This window comes from Myodes glareolus, chromosome 27, assembly GCF_982192425.1.
Source record: "Myodes glareolus chromosome 27, mMyoGla1.1, whole genome shotgun sequence".
Classification (NCBI taxonomy): domain Eukaryota; kingdom Metazoa; phylum Chordata; class Mammalia; order Rodentia; family Cricetidae; genus Myodes; species Myodes glareolus.
This window is the reverse complement of record NC_142052.1, coordinates 43,168,689-43,184,176: the sequence shown is the minus strand read 5'-3', so window position 1 is coordinate 43,184,176 and position 15,488 is coordinate 43,168,689. Positions and strand designations below refer to the sequence as shown.

The window sequence follows — 15,488 nt, the reverse complement described above, 5'->3', positions numbered from 1 at the left end:
AGGGTTTGCCCTTGTGACAGTGTTCACACCCACAGGAAATGGAGGACACTGTAAAGTAGGGTTTTCGGGTGTGCTGGTTTTGGGAGACTCCAACCCAGAGTTTCGGGATGGGTAGTTTTCTTGGGTTTTCAGCAAAGCTTGTCTGGAACAAAATGTGAGGAGACCCTCCTAAGCTACCCCAGGTTAACGGAACATTGGCAGGTTTAAAAACCTCTATGATGTAGATTTCCAGGATAATAAAAACTAAATCAGAATTTGATTATTTTTTTTAAATTTTTATTTATTTATTTATTTATTTATTTATTTATTTATTTTTGAGACAGGGTTTCTCTGTAGCTTTGGCGCCTGTCCTGGGACTACCTCTTGTAGACCCGGCTGGCCTTGAACTCACAGAGATCCGCCTGTCGCTGCCTCCCAAATGCTGGGATTAAACACGTGCGCCACCACCGCCTGGCTCAGAATTGGATTCTAAGCTTTGTTAACCCTGTTTGGTGAAAACCTGCACCCTAATATGTAACCATGCAATAACCTAATCACAGAGAATAATTAAAAGTAGAAAATCAAGCTTGACAAGCTCAGGTCAATGTGTGCTGCTCCGATGCGAGGCTAGCGGACCAGCTGCGTGTTTGTTCACTTCCTCAGAGGCGCGAGGTTAAGACACATGGATGGACCAAGGCGTGAATGTTGAAGGATCATCTCTGGGAATCTAAAAAGACCAAAACACGGAAGGTTCTTATTAGCAAGTGTTATCCCACGAAAAATGTTATGATCTGAAGGCATCTGAAAACAGAACTAAGTTGATATCAATTTTTCTTTTTATCAAAGTTATATAATTTTTCATATTTACTTCAACCATTCAGTCACAGGTTTATCTTCTTACATCTCACACAGGTGCTTATATTTTTGAGGTTTTCTGCATAATTTAGGTTAGTCTTGAATTTGTGATCCTCCTGCCTCGGCTTCCAGAGCGTGGGGATTACAGGTGCCTGGATCCTGTCTTTTTTGTTTGCTTTTGGTGTCGGGGATGGAATCCAGGGCCTCTTGAATGCTAAGTGTGTGCTCTGCCGCTGTGCCACACCCCAGCTCTTACCCTCTAAATCTCTAATGTTTGGGGCGACCTGGAGCCACGTTCAGCATTGCAGTCTCCAGACCACACCGTGCTATCGGATTTTATACCCATGATTCACTTGGGCTGCAGGCGACAGGGCCACGAAGATATGTTTTCTGGGACAGTCCTGCGTGTAGTTTTTGCAGCTGGCAAATGGAACTGTGTCCTATCTGGTACCTGGTAGCAAGGCACGGAAGGTGTGCCTAGAAACCTGGTCATTTCCTTTCAATTACTTCTATATGTTCTATATGTTTTCTTAACAGATACTTGCTGCGTCATTGAGCGGACCAGAGATCTTGTAAGTGAGGTAATCGAAAGGACACATCAATTGCATTTTGATAAAATATTTAGAGAAGCAATCAGCCACATCCCCTTGCTATGAGCGCCCTTTTTCTTTAGAGCCTGAAGCAAGCCAGCGCTTGAAGGCGTTTGGAGGCATGCAGGAAGTGGTGAGTGAAGGCCAGAGGGGAGTTTCCATTGGGAAAGAGGGACATGGCTGTGATGTCGTCACGGTTAACCATATCCACATCCAGAACACTGTAGTCCACCCATGGGGCGAGGACCCTACGGACGTCCCTTACCATGTCGGTAAACTGATCTGTGCAGCTCATGCGAATCACTTCAGGTGTCGCCGGGCTGTTCATGGGGAAGGTGTCACTCAAGCCTCTCTCCCTGCGGGCAGCCGCCACCGCATCGTAGATGGCAAACAGGACCGAGGACCCCAGGAACATTCCAGCCTCACCCAACCCCTGAGAAAAGCATACGAAGTAGTTAGAAATGCAAGGTGCGTTAGGTTTAGTTTACACACACACACACACACACACACACACAGAGACACACAGACACACAGACACACACACAGACACACACACAGACACACACAGACACACACAGAGACACACACACACACATAGACACACACACAGACACACACACGTAGACACACAGACACACACATAGACACACACATAGACACACACACAGACACATAGACACACACACAGACACATACACAGACACACACACAGACACATACACAGACACACACACATACACACACATACACACACAGACACACAGACACACACAGACACACACACAGACACACACACAGACACATACACAGACACACACACAGACACACAGATACAGACACAGACACACAGATACAGACACACACACACAGACACACACACACACACAGACACACACACACACACCTCTTCTCTGGCTTTATCACTCCCCAGAAGGAGTGTATCTGAGTTGTTGAAACAAGAGGGTTCATGTGAGGACACTTGGTGAAAATGCCATCACAAACAGGGAAGCAGGCATCCAGAAACACATGCCTTCCTACCTAGTAGAGTGCAGAAGACCACACCCTCAGTGCCTTCAAGGGTACCTGTCTTTTGGTTAATTTTTTTTCTCTTGTGGTGTTGGCGGCAGAACTGAGGGCCTCCCGTTGGCTGGGTAAGTGCTCTACCACTGAGCTATCCCCTAGGCCCCCTCTGATTGTTTGCCTTTAACTCAAAACCCAAATGGAATGACCATAGTAGATGGTGAAGCAGTTGCCTGTTCTAATGCTGCCTCCTTGGCACTCGCTGGGTGTGTTTGAACAAACGGGGTGAGGGCATTATGTGTCGAAGATTCACCAGCGAGCCTTAAAAAATTATTTTTCTTTATGCACCTGTATGTGTGCCTGTGTGTGGCCATGCCACATGTCTGAGGATGTCTGCGGAGGCAGGAAGAGGGTGTCCGGTGCCCTGGTGTTGGAGAGAGCGAGCTAAAGCATGGGGCAACACCTCGAGCACCAGGGGCTGTGGACATGCAGAGCGAAGAGCCCGGGTGGAGTCAGCTGAGCGCCCTCCCCGGTTTGTAAGGTGTGAGAGAGGCTGCAGGGAGAGGGATTCTACGGGACAGGCGTGGAGGCTGCAGAAGAGGGAGCTGTGAGATGCTGGACTTTGCTGATGACCGCAGCCTAGTGGACCATGACACCCAGAGACTTCTCCGCAGGCCTCACTGGATTCTGGGTTGTTTCGTGTTTCGGGGTGAAGACTCCACTCGTGTTGAAGAGTCTGTGAGATCACCCCTCTGCCTCGGGGACTTACGAGTTAAAGGAGAAGGCAACTTCAGAGGTCTGTTCCATGATCTCTTCACACAGGAGGCTGTTAGGGGCTGAATTCTGTCTCTCTTTAAACACTCATTGGAGGGTCAGCCTCTCAGTCCTTAGGAATGCGACTGCGTTTAGAGATAAGGTCTTTGAAGGGGCGATTAAGTTAAAATGAGGCTCTTCCATTAGACCCTTGTCCAGTGTGAAAAGGGCACGGAAGGGAGCCCAACACAGCTGGGTACAGGTGATTGACCATCAGTAAGTCGGAGAGAGTTGGACGGGAGAAACCAAGCCTGCCCATGGGGAGGGACGTCAGGGCCACAAACCTTGATACAAACTTCCCGGTCGTAGGATTTTTGTTAAGGACAAAAATCGCTGGGGTTTGCGATCCCCAGCGAACAGGAGCTCGCCATCCTTACCTTGGAAGAGTAGATGGCTATGGGGTTTCGCGAGTGCACCAGAGAGACGTACAACTCTTCCGGTATCTCGGTGACAGTGGGGATCTTGTAGTCGTCTGGACCCCGAGAGTGGAGCACACCTTCCGGGGAATATTTCAGCTCCTCTATGGTGTAGAACCCCATGCCTTGGATGAACGCTCCCTCCACCTGTGGGTACAGTTTTGTGGGTGTGAGATCTATGATATCGGCTGAACACAGGCTCTGGCGGGAATGAAAGCAGAGCTCTCTGAGTCACAGGAAGTCACCCTCGAAGTCAGCTCCGCGGCAGCTTTGACCAAGTGTCCCTAAGAAGCTGGTGCTGCCATCTTGCCTGGCTTCATTCTTTGGGACCTCACATTGCCTCTTCGGTCTCCCAAATCCTGTTAGCACATTTCCTCTCATCTCCAAGTCTGTACATGTGTTTGCATGTACTCCTGACTGTTCTCACCTTGGCCACCTCAACCTGTTCACCTGGAAAACTCCTTCAAGTTCCACACAAACAGTGGCCACCTCTCTGAAGCCCCTCCCTCCCTCCCTCCCTCCCTCTCTCCCTTCCTCCCTCCCTCCCTCCCTCCCTCCCTCTTTCCGTCCCTTCTTCCCTCCCTTCCTCTCCTCCTTCCCTCCCTTCCCTCCCTTTCTCTCTCTCTCTCTCTCTCTCTCTCTCTCTCTCTCTCTCTCTCTCTCTCTCTCTCTCGGATACAGTTTTCTATGTAGCCCAGGCTGACCCCAAACTCACAATCTTCCTACAGATGGAATTGACAAAGTCCCTTTGGTTGTGTCCTGGAGTCACATACCTGTCCAATATCCAGGGCAGGGTTTATGCTGAAGGCAGCATCCATGAAGATGTCGGTCCTCAAGAGCTTCACCCAGGGAGGAAACAGACAGCGGACAATGTTATTTACTGAGAAGGGATTAAGAAAACAGAAAACAAAAACCCAAGATTGTGTATCTGTCCCCGGCAGGCCGAGTTGGTTATTTCCAGTGGTCAGGACACCAGTGTTTGTGTGCCCTCCCCCACCATCGTTCTACCTTGTGAGCGCCTGTCAGGCAGTCAACTTCGACCTCAGAGCAGGCTGCGCCGTAGACGTAGTACGGGTAAGCGTCACCTTCCTCCTTCTCCCAGTCCATGTTTGTCTGGTAACCTCTGTGAGGAGAAGACAGAAGAAACAAAGGCGTTTTCCTCTTAGGGGTCTGCTCGCGGTGTGGCTGTGGGTGACAGGGCAGATGGGATTCAGGGCTCTGCCGTGGAATTAGAGACCTGCTTCCCTTTTCTCCTGAGGAACTGGATAGTCGGGGCTTGAGATAGACTTTGAAGAGACGGATGATCTGGTGTCTGACTGGGCTGTCCAGTGTGCTGGTGCTGAGCTGGGCCATGGGTGTGTAGGATGGAGCTCCACAATTGTGGAGCTTCTCAGTTGGTAATGGCTACCATGGCAGGATCTTCTGTGTTGCCCCCCCTTCTTTCCTCTCCCTTCCTTTCCTACTCAAAGTATCCTATGAGCCATAGACTTAATACCAGTCACGCACGATGGCTGCCCAAATACCATACAAGTCAGATAAAAGCACCATTACTTGAAATATCCAGTGGCCGAGAGGCTGATGGATTCTTCAAAGGCTTTTGCGACCTGGAAAAGAAGATCCGTCTCAAAGAAATAGAAGTTTGTGGACGGTAACAAAAGCACCTTTCACATTGGGCTTGCTTCTGGCTTGTACAAATGTCTGTAATTCATATTTACTCCCTGGGTGATTTGAGCCTGTGTGCAAGGCACAGGGTGTGCTTCATAGAGGAGGGGCTTGATGCGGCTGCTGGCTGCGCTCTGGGCCTCTCACTGTGTTGGTTCGTACCGTGAAGCTACTTCATACCTTCCACATTCTGGATAGGGGTCTAGGCTGTGCTTAGGTACATGGGCATGCACAGAGTGGGTGAATGCAGGCATGCGTGTGTGCAGTATCATTGTTTCTTACTCGGTTGTTGATGTGATCAATTGTCCACTAAATGGTCTCTGCTGAAGAGCTGTGTAGGGGATAATTGATGGTGGTGCTTCTAATGTAACTATTAAAAGTAGAATCATCTGTCTCATCTGTCTATCTATATCTATATATCTGTATCTATCATCTATCTATCTATCTATCTATCTATCTATCTATCTATCTGTCTATCTATCAACTATGTATGCATGTATCTGTCTATCTACCTACCTATCAACTATGTATGCATGTATGTATCTGTCTATCTATCTATCTATCTATCTATCTATCATCTATCTATCTGTGTTTTGTCTGCAGGTATGTGCACTGCATGCATGCAGTACCCCTGGAGGCCAGAAGAGGGAGTCAGTTCCTCTGGAACTGGAGTTACAGATGGCTGTGAGCAGCCATGTGGGTGCTGGGAACTGAACCCAGATCCTCTGTAAGAGCAGTCAATGCTCTTAACCACTGCCCAACTCTAAGACCAATCTTTTGGTCTTAAGAATGTTATACTCGGGACTGGAGAGGTGGCTCAGAGGTTAAGGGCACTGGCTGCTCTTCCAAAGGTTCTGAGTTCAATTCCCAGCAACCACACAGTGGCTCACACCCATCTGTAATGGGATCTGGTGTCCTCTTCTGGCCTGCAGGTGTACATGCAGACAGAACACTGCACACATAATAAATAAATAAATCCTTAAAAAAAAAAAGAATGCTATACTCCCCACTATCCAGGGCTTGCCCTGTAGCCAGTCCTGTGGCATAGGCGAGCAGCCCAGTGGGGTTGACCTTGTGCTGCTTTGTGAAGCGCTGGCTCTGGAATGAGGTCAGATGTCAGTGAACAGGCATACCTCTTATCCCTCCTATCATTCTGAAAAAGTGGAAGAAAACGCTAAGCCCCTGACAGGCGCTGTTCCCCGCCCCCTCCCCCCCATGCATGCATTGGGGACTTTGACCCACGTGCGTGGCCTTGCTCTTTCCTGGTTGGGGGTCGTGAAGAGGACACTCACCCACTCCTTCCATTTCCCCTTAGGGTTTTTCCTGATGATGGGACGGAGGCGGTCCAGGAGAATTTGGCAGGCGTTCTGAAGAGGGAGCGTTTAGAGGACGTTAGAAATTGAAAGCACACAGAACAGGAAAATTTCGGTGATTCGGGGAGGTTTTAATAGTGGTTGTTTCACAGACTTGTTCCTGTCTCCTGTGGGATTTCTTATACGTGAGCAACATGTGGACTGTCTTCAGGAGGAAAAAGTCCCGTGGCAGCTGCTAGCCCTCCCTGCTCAGAGCCCCTCCACACCTGCTGGCTGCATTTCTGTCCGAGCCAGCGGAGGCAGATGGGGTGTGGAAGGACTTCTGCCGCGCAGTTTGTAGCTCTGGGCTCCAGAGGAAGAACTTAATTTAGTGTCAAGGATGATCTGATCATAACCACACAACGCCTACATTTATGTCAGAATGAAAGGTACAAAATGAAAGAGGTAACCTACACCGTCTTAGCAAAACTGGAATTTCCCAGGGCATTGATTCCATAGCTATTAAGAAGGATAATACTAATTAAAATGGTTTTATGGTTAAACAAGCTTAGGGAGAGCAGCCAGACACTGTTAATAGGCGTGTGGACTGTAGGACCTATCAGAGCCTTTAATGTGCAGGCAGGCATCCTAGGCCTCTTTGACTGGGATGGGAGTGAAACTTTATCCCAACGCAGTGACCAGAGAACCTTCGCTTTTTCTTTTACACCCACAACACTTTCCGGAGTCCCTGTCCTGAGGAGCATATTCCGGAAAGCCACGGTTCCCACGATACACGGAGACACTGGGCAGTCTGGTTTGGTTTGGTTTGGTTTTGGTTTTTCGAGACAGGGTTTCTCTGTGGCTTCGGAGCCTGTCCTGGAACTAGCTCTTGTAGACCAGGCTGGCCTTGAACTCACAGAGATCCACCTGCCTTTGCCTCCCAAGTGCTGGGATTAAAGGCGCACGCCACCACTGCCCAGCACCGGGCAGTCTGGAAACACCCCTTTCCATTCAGGTATGGTTATTCTGTAGAGATGGTCTTTGAGGGTGCTTTTCTAGAGTTTGGGAGTAGAAAGGGAGGAGGTCACAGCTGTAGTCACTAACAGTTCTCTGCTGGAGGTGACATTTGTAGTCTCAGTTTTCCAGAAAAGGAAATGGGTTCCTAAAGAGATCAAGTTTTTGGCCCAAACTCTTCATGAAGCCGAAATGGGACCTCCCTGCATTGCCCTGTTGTCCTGGGGCAAGAGGGATTCCGGCACAAGACAAAGGGAAGCTGTTGAGACAAAACACGGGTCGTGGTCAACAGCCCACGCAGAGGGAGCACCAAACAGCTCCAGAAACCTCGACACGGAGCCTCGGTTCTGCCAGAATCTGCTGAGTGGACTAGAACTCGGCCGCTCGTCACTTCCCCCATAGAAGAACGCCCCATGTAACGGCGCCGGGTGGTGGCGGCACACGCCTTTAATCCCAAAGAACAAGTGTAGCGAGGCCCCCTCACCGCTGTGCTTGGTGGTTGAGAAACTGAAAGAAAAATCACCTGGACGGCCTTCCCGTTGGTGTCTGTCCCCAAGGACCCCGCGGTGAAGACAGCGTTGGGCACCGTGATGGTGCTGGTTTCGGACAGGTGCACGTATGACTGTGGGATGTTGAGCTCGCGACTAGCCACCTGCCGGAGGAAGAACAAAATAGCGTTTACTCTATTGACCTGAAACCCTCTTCCAAGCGAAAAGCTGACATTCTTCCTAGAGCAGAGCTCGAAGCCTGGCTGCCCTGCTACAAGACACCGAGTCTCGGTCTTAAATGGCACTGTCAAGGACAAACTCCTCTTCTGAGACGAATGTTAACTAAAGAGTTTTTCTGTGCCTCCTTGGGTGCTTGCTCTGTGGAAGCCATGCAATGGTATGGCCATAGCATGCGGGGTTTAGGGGGCACGAGGAGGCTGGTGTGAAGCTCTGGGCCTCCTCCTGCTTATCTACAGATGAGTTAGCAGGGTGCTGTCCTCAGAGACACTTCACAGACACTTCACTTAAAAAGGACTCGTAAGGAAGTACGGCGGCCAGAGAGGATCCTGGCACGCAGTGTGTTTTTCTAGTTCTAAAAACCTTATCAAATCATGTTTATTTTAAAGGAATTAATTTGTCTTCTCTCTATTTCTCACGGAGAAGTTGTTTCTTATTGATGAGCATTTTTTTCATACACATTAGAAACCAACCGACCGACCTATCAACCAACCGACCATGTTTTAGGGCTGGCAAAATGACTCGCACACACTCACATACACTCTTTCACATATACACTCACACACATATATACTCACACATATATACACGCTCACAGACATATACACTTTCATACACACATATACACTCACACATACACTCACACTCATACATACGCTTACACACACTAATATACACTCTCACACACGCTCACACACATAAACACACACATATACAGTCACACACACTCATATACACTCTCATACATATGCTTACACATACTCATATACACTTGCACACACACTCACATACATAAACACTCACATACATGCTCACACATATACACTCACACAGTACTCTCATACATATGCTTACACACACTCATATACACTCGCACACACACTCACATACATAAACACTCACATACATGCTCACACATATACACTCACACATACACTCTCATTCATATGCTTACACACACTCATATGCACTCACACATACACTCTCTCTCTCCCACACACTCATATACACTCACACACACAATGTCAGAAAGTCAGTGGTTTAGGTGAACATCAAAACTGTGGGTGTGCGGGTCTTCGCACACACGCCTTTACGCTGTGTGACCGTTTGTGCCCCCTCCACCTACTATATACACGTCTAATTCAAATGTCATGCCCAACAATTGCTGTCTCACGTTAAGGCAAAGAAAGGAAAGCTTCCCACTGCGATGATCTCATAGAGAGATGCTTTGAGTTATCTGTGAGACAGTGGCCAGCCCTGTGAATGCCTAAGTAGGGTGCAGACTCTTCCTCCCCCTTCCCCCACCACTCACTTCACAATAGAAGGTGTGTGGCTTGCCCAAACCTCCAAGCATATTGGCAGCAGTGCCTTCAGCAAGCTCAGGTTTCAGCCTCACAGAGGGTGAGCTCTCAAGAGCTGAGGTTTTCACCAGGCGAAGCAGTCCTTGTTAATGGAGGATCTGAACAAACACCTTATTGCTCGAGTAGTCGCCACCAATTTAAAAAGTTTTATCTTTGGAGACTGATATTCCCCCCTCAAAAGACCCACGGACTCAATTCTTTTAATGCAGGAAGAATGATATCAAATTTCCTGTTTTAGCTCCTTTCCCTCATACCCTCGCATTTTTGCATTCCTGCAAGACAGAATGGAATGAGTCTTACAATTGGCTTGTGTGTGTAGTGTGTGGGCTCTCTCTGACTCAACATGGGAATAACTGGCCTGGTGCCGGCACAATTCAATACCCTTCACGATAGAGAGAGAACAAAGGCTTGTCTCACCTGAATCATTTTGGTGTACAGGCCTTGTCCCAGCTCACAGCCCCCGTGGGTCAGCAGAACCGAGCCGTCCAAGTAGATGTGGACCAGAGCGGCAGCCTGGGAGAAACAACCATCACACCAGTTTGGAAACCCAGAAGAGCCAAATGCTGTGGGTTTACCCGAGGTTGCTGGATGAACCACTTCCTTTGGTTTAACCAGCCTCTGTCTCTCATTGCGGATAAGAGAGCTGTAGACAATCCCTTGCAAGACACCCTGGTTCGGAAACCATCAACCCTAGGTGTGTGAATGTGTGCGTTCCCCTCCCTCCGTCTTCAGCACCTGTCTCTTCAGGGCCTCAACCTGGATCATGCTTCACTGTTCCCTCTTTAACTTGACATGCCCAACTAGAACCCAGACGAGTAAATTTCCAGACACACTCCTTCTGGAGTGCCGGAGGACCTGGAGATGTTTTCTGCTTCCCAAAGGCTTCATAGTGGGGGAGGAGCATGTCTCCCAAGATAGTTAGTCCTGCCCAGCCACAATTGGCAGTGTAGCCTGCATACCCAGATTTAACGAGCTCCCACGTGATGTTAATGATGGTCAGGTTGGGGACCCATTGATTGGCATTCTTTACTTTGTACATGGGGGACTAGAGGCCTAGAGAGGGGGATTGTTGGCCAAACCCAGGTGCCTAGCATATGATAAAGTGTTAATGGGGGTTGAAAGCAAAAGATCAAGTTAGAACTTGAACTCCATGAGAAGCCAGTCACGGTGAAACTAGAGAGAAGGCAAGAAAGGGATCTTTTTGTTTATCTGAGTTCACTGTTGAAACTTGGCCTGACGTTCCAGTACTCATGTTGGGGTGTGGCTCCTCAATGGATCTCTCCGACAGGACCTTACCATGGATGCTTTCCGAGGCCCTGTATACTGCATCCCAAAAGTCTGTCCCAATATCCATGGGCCCAGCCCTTGTCCCTGCTCTCTCCCGCTAAAGGGAACTAACTGCCCTTCATTTCTTTGTCTCTGGTGAGGGACAGCACAGTTGCTTATTATTCCCTTCCTTGTGCATGAGCGCTTTTCAGAGAGCCAGGCGTTTGGAGACGGAGTTTGTGGAGAACACAGCTGTTGCATCTTACCTGATTGTAGAAGGCCACAGGCATCCCAATGCTGTACTTCATGGGGATGACAGCAAGCCCCCTCTTCTTCCAATAATTCTTTTTGTTAAATTCTTCTGCAGCCTGCTTCCTAGCATAGAACGAGGACTTCTCCAGACATTCCTTCCAGCATCTTCGCAAGGGCTCTGGGTTAAATGTCTGCTTATAGGCTGTCTTGCTAGTTCGCTTGTACATGTTTATTTCTTTAACCTACAAGGTGAGAACATGCATGCGTTTTTGTTACATGTCTGATATGGAGAAAGTCTGTCTAAAAACCCCTCAAGAGTCAGGCAGTGGCTGCGCACACCTTTAATCCCAGCACTAGGGAGACAGAGGCAGGTGGATCTCTGTGAGTTCAAGGCCAGCCTGGTCTACCAAATGAGTTCCAGGACAGCCAGGGCTACATGGAGAAGCACTGTCACAAAAAAAACCAAACCAAACAAACAAAAAGCAAAAAGCTAAAAAAAACCCCCAAAAAACCCAAGTATATAAATATGCAAATGTATATGTTAACAATAACAACAATAAAAAAGCCAACAGAGACTACCAATGAATATTTCATGTGCTCCAGGTTCTAATTTAAGTCTTAATTACTCCCAATTATTCCTACTTGACCTCTTTAGAGTCTTGCGCATGCCAGACTGGACCTCCTCCACTGAGTTATGTCTCTGTCTCCCTTCAAAGCCTTCAACTGTGGCCGGATGTTACACAAAAGACAGCGGTCCTCCTCCTCCATTTCTGGTAGAGTTTCACACGGACTCTGGACTGACTTTGGCAGGATGGGACCATACATAGTGATGTAGACAGAGGCTTGTGAAGTGTTTGTGGCTTAAGGCATGTCACTTACCTGAAGCCCTTGGGAACTCTGCAATACCCCTCCCTCCATGAGAATGTCTGGGCTAGCTGAGTGAAGGATGAGAGACTGGGGAACACACTTCTCAAATAAGTCACAGTCAGATAAGCCGGTCAAACACTCATCAGAAATGTCAATAAAGCCATTTCGAACCACTGAGCATCCAGTGAGCTGGTCCAGACCAGAAGAGCGCTCAAGCAATTCATGGAACCAAAAGAAAGAGTGTCATTGCTTGAAGCTACAGGTTTTGACCCTACTACAGTAGAACGTGTTAACTGATCATGAACAATGTGTTGCATTTTCTTGTAACTATACATAGAGATTGGAGGAACTCAAGATAAAGCCTGTGTGGTATCTCCAGTGGTTTACTAGCAGGGTTCCAATCGCTCACCTCTTCGGGGAGTAGGTTACATTTGGATGCCACCTCGGTTATGTATGCTTCGACTACCACCGTCGCCTGAGGGAAACCGAATCCTCGGAAGGCTGTGTTAGACGGTAAATTAGTTTTGCAAGCCCTGCCCCGGCACCGGAAATTTGGGATCGAATATGCATTTTCAGATTTCAGCACAATGAACTCTATCACCTGGATTGAAACAAAAATGTAACGTTTCCTCTGTCATCGAGACCTCAAGCCAGTGACTTGAACTTTATCTTCAGCTCAAACCCTTTGCAGAACGGGTTAGCTGTAAGACAAGGGTTTGTGCAGCTAAGGTAAGGACCACGGGCTCCGCCGGGAAGGCGTATTTACCATCTCAGACTCATCAGGGGTGCATCCTCCATTGATGTAATACTCCACGTCAGCAGCCTTGATCTCCCCGTTATTCATGAACCCGATCTGCAAAGGGGTACCAGGAAGACAACTTTCTCAGCAGTCTTTCCCGGCAGCCACACTGTGCCGGGCACAGACACCCCCCTGGCCATAGTTGTCAGCCTGTGCTTAGGCCCGTGCTGACAATCAGCTGTGACAATCGCCAGAGAAACATTATCCTAACGAAGCTCAGGAGGGTCTGCCTGTTTTAGGTAGCACTCCAATCCAGGCACAGTCTTTAACGTGGGTCGCTTGGCAGAGGACAGGTTCTTGGGCAGACTGCTGAGTTTGTGGGTCTCACTCACTTTGTATTTCCCCAGGAGCGGGTGTCGGCCAGCCGTTATCAGCATGTCAGCGCTCCGCTCTAGGATAAAGCGGATTGGGCGGCCAGTCCTGTGAGAAATGACTCCGTTACAAAGCCTCGTCCTCCATCAAGTTGTAGACGCACAAGATGGGGAGGAGAAAGAGTCTTGAAGTAATTAGTTCAGTGGTTTTACACGGATAGTAACATGTCCTAGATGACATTTTGGAAATAGTGGGCAGATTGAAATTAAAACAATTATTCTGGTTTAGTCAACTGAATATTTGCATAGTATGATAATACAATATTTGGTTATAAGTTATTCCTGTTTCCTTCACTCCTTTTTTTTTTTTCACCACCGCCGCCTGGTTTCCTTTTTCTTTCTTGAGGCAGGGTTTTATTACACAGCCCTGCTAGCCTGGAACTCTCAGAGATCCACCTGTTTCTTGCTTCTGTCTCTGCTCCTTAAATTCTGGAATTAAAGCGCCTGGCTAGTTTGCATGTTATAGGAATGAGTCCCACGATCATTTTGCAGGTGTGTGCATAAAAACGTTTTGTTCTGAATGTCACTTTCAGATAATAATGGGGGCATTCACACATGGCTGTGAGGGGATTGCTGAGGCTAAAAGTGGAGGTCTATTGTTCTGGAGCGGCCAGTGACCCGTCTTGTAAAGTGTCCATTCAGGACTCTGGCTTCCAGCTCCAGCCAAGCTGCTGTGTTCATTGGAGGAGACCCTCTCTATAGCCGGAGAGTACAAACTAGCGAAGATTCTCACAGATTTCTCCTTCTGTATCAGCAGCCTGTGAGTTCGCCTGGGTGGGTGCTATCTTGGTTGCCGTTGGTAGTTACAATGTTTCCCAGACAGACCAGCGCCAGGGTTTGTTTTCTAATTAGAGGGGCAGAAGCTATGAGAACACAGCCCCGGCCTCAGCCTGCAGCTGGCTTCAGAACAAGGGCTGTAGGGCTGGGGGTCTAACTGTTCATCCCACAACTTCAGCTGAGCTGCAGGCTGAGACAAGAGGTGGGGTGTGGGGTTGGAAGGGCTCACGCAACTAAGATTGCTGACGCTACAGAGGTTCCTGGACAGCTTACTTGTTGGCGGCCACAGCAGCTACACCTCCCAGTAGAGCGGGCTTGGTCACTTTGCCTCCAAATGCTCCTCCGGCTCTTTTCATGTAGCAGGCAATTCTACTCCTCGGGACCTTTAACACTGCAGACACGTATTCCTGCAAGAGAGAGCCCCGCGGCCACCTAAGTGTAAGTCCATGGTTTGCCTTCTTGCGTGTGTGCTGTTGGGATGCTCCAGTCCAAACAACACCTCCGCTGATACAATTGGAGCCACCATAGTCTCGTCCAGAAATTCCAGCATACCCAAAGAAACCTCGGCCCATCAGGTAGTCACTCCTTATTTCCTGTTAATCTCTCAGTACCCGGCAGCCTGGAGACTGTGTCCTGTCTCTACAGACAGGTCACTCAGCAGAGCTAGACAGTATGTGGTCTTTGGGACTGATTTCTCTTTTTTTAAATTTATTTATCTATTTATTATGTATACAATGTTCTGTGTGTGTGTCTGCAGGCCACAAGAGGACACCAGACCTCATGACAGATGGTTGTGAGCCACCATGTGGTTGCCAGGAATTGAACTCAGAACCTTTGGTAGAGCAGGCGATGCTCTTAACCACTGAGCCATCTCTCCAGCCCATGACTGATTTCTTTCACTTAGCATCTTGCTTTTTATGGATGAATAATATTCCACTGTACGGGATATAAATAGTTTTTTCCTTGTCATTAGTTAATGGACATTGGGTCGTTTCCAGTTTAGACTCTCGTAAGTAAAGCTGTTGTGAACGTGTGTCTAAATCTTTAAAATTAAAAATGTTTAAATTAGCACGCAAGGTGTTAGATGTGTCTGTCTTCACGGGCATGCTTTTACTCCTCTTGGCTGCATACTTAGTCATGGAACTGCTGGGTTACAAGGCCACTCTCTTTCCGGCATCCTGAGAGACTGCTGAACTGTGTTCCAAGGCAAATGTGCTGTGGGGTAATCTTTGGGCACTGTAAATATGTGTTACCCTCACTGGTTAATAAAAAGCTCACTGGTTGATAGCTAGGAGGGATTTTTCAGGGCAGAGAGAATGCTGGGAAGAAGGGTGGAGTCTGAGGAGATCCCGTGAGAAGCAGAGCGAGCAGGAAGGGAAGGATGTACATGAGGTAGGTGAGCCTCGGGACAGCACATAGATTAATAGAA

The 15,488-nt window shown here is 48.3% G+C and overlaps 1 protein-coding gene across 1 annotated transcript in view; it reads right to left on the bottom strand.

Annotated features, from left to right (window-relative positions):
- Positions 1 to 262: 262 nt before the first annotated feature.
- Positions 263 to 15,488, bottom strand: part of LOC146889409 (aldehyde oxidase 4) — a 57,462-nt gene continuing 42,236 nt past the window's right edge. Inside the window, exons 22-35 of the mRNA XM_087902481.1 lie at positions 14,333 to 14,466; positions 13,244 to 13,331; positions 12,879 to 12,965; positions 12,522 to 12,713; positions 11,260 to 11,487; positions 10,145 to 10,240; positions 8,165 to 8,293; positions 6,628 to 6,702; positions 5,225 to 5,277; positions 4,682 to 4,796; positions 4,447 to 4,512; positions 3,635 to 3,820; positions 1,690 to 1,857; positions 263 to 706 (exon numbers count right to left, since the gene is read on the bottom strand). Coding sequence (XP_087758607.1) covers positions 653 to 706; positions 1,690 to 1,857; positions 3,635 to 3,820; positions 4,447 to 4,512; positions 4,682 to 4,796; positions 5,225 to 5,277; positions 6,628 to 6,702; positions 8,165 to 8,293; positions 10,145 to 10,240; positions 11,260 to 11,487; positions 12,522 to 12,713; positions 12,879 to 12,965; positions 13,244 to 13,331; positions 14,333 to 14,466 — 1,671 coding nt within the window. The 3' untranslated portion in view covers positions 263 to 652. The remainder of the gene's footprint in view (positions 707 to 1,689; positions 1,858 to 3,634; positions 3,821 to 4,446; positions 4,513 to 4,681; positions 4,797 to 5,224; positions 5,278 to 6,627; positions 6,703 to 8,164; positions 8,294 to 10,144; positions 10,241 to 11,259; positions 11,488 to 12,521; positions 12,714 to 12,878; positions 12,966 to 13,243; positions 13,332 to 14,332; positions 14,467 to 15,488) is intronic.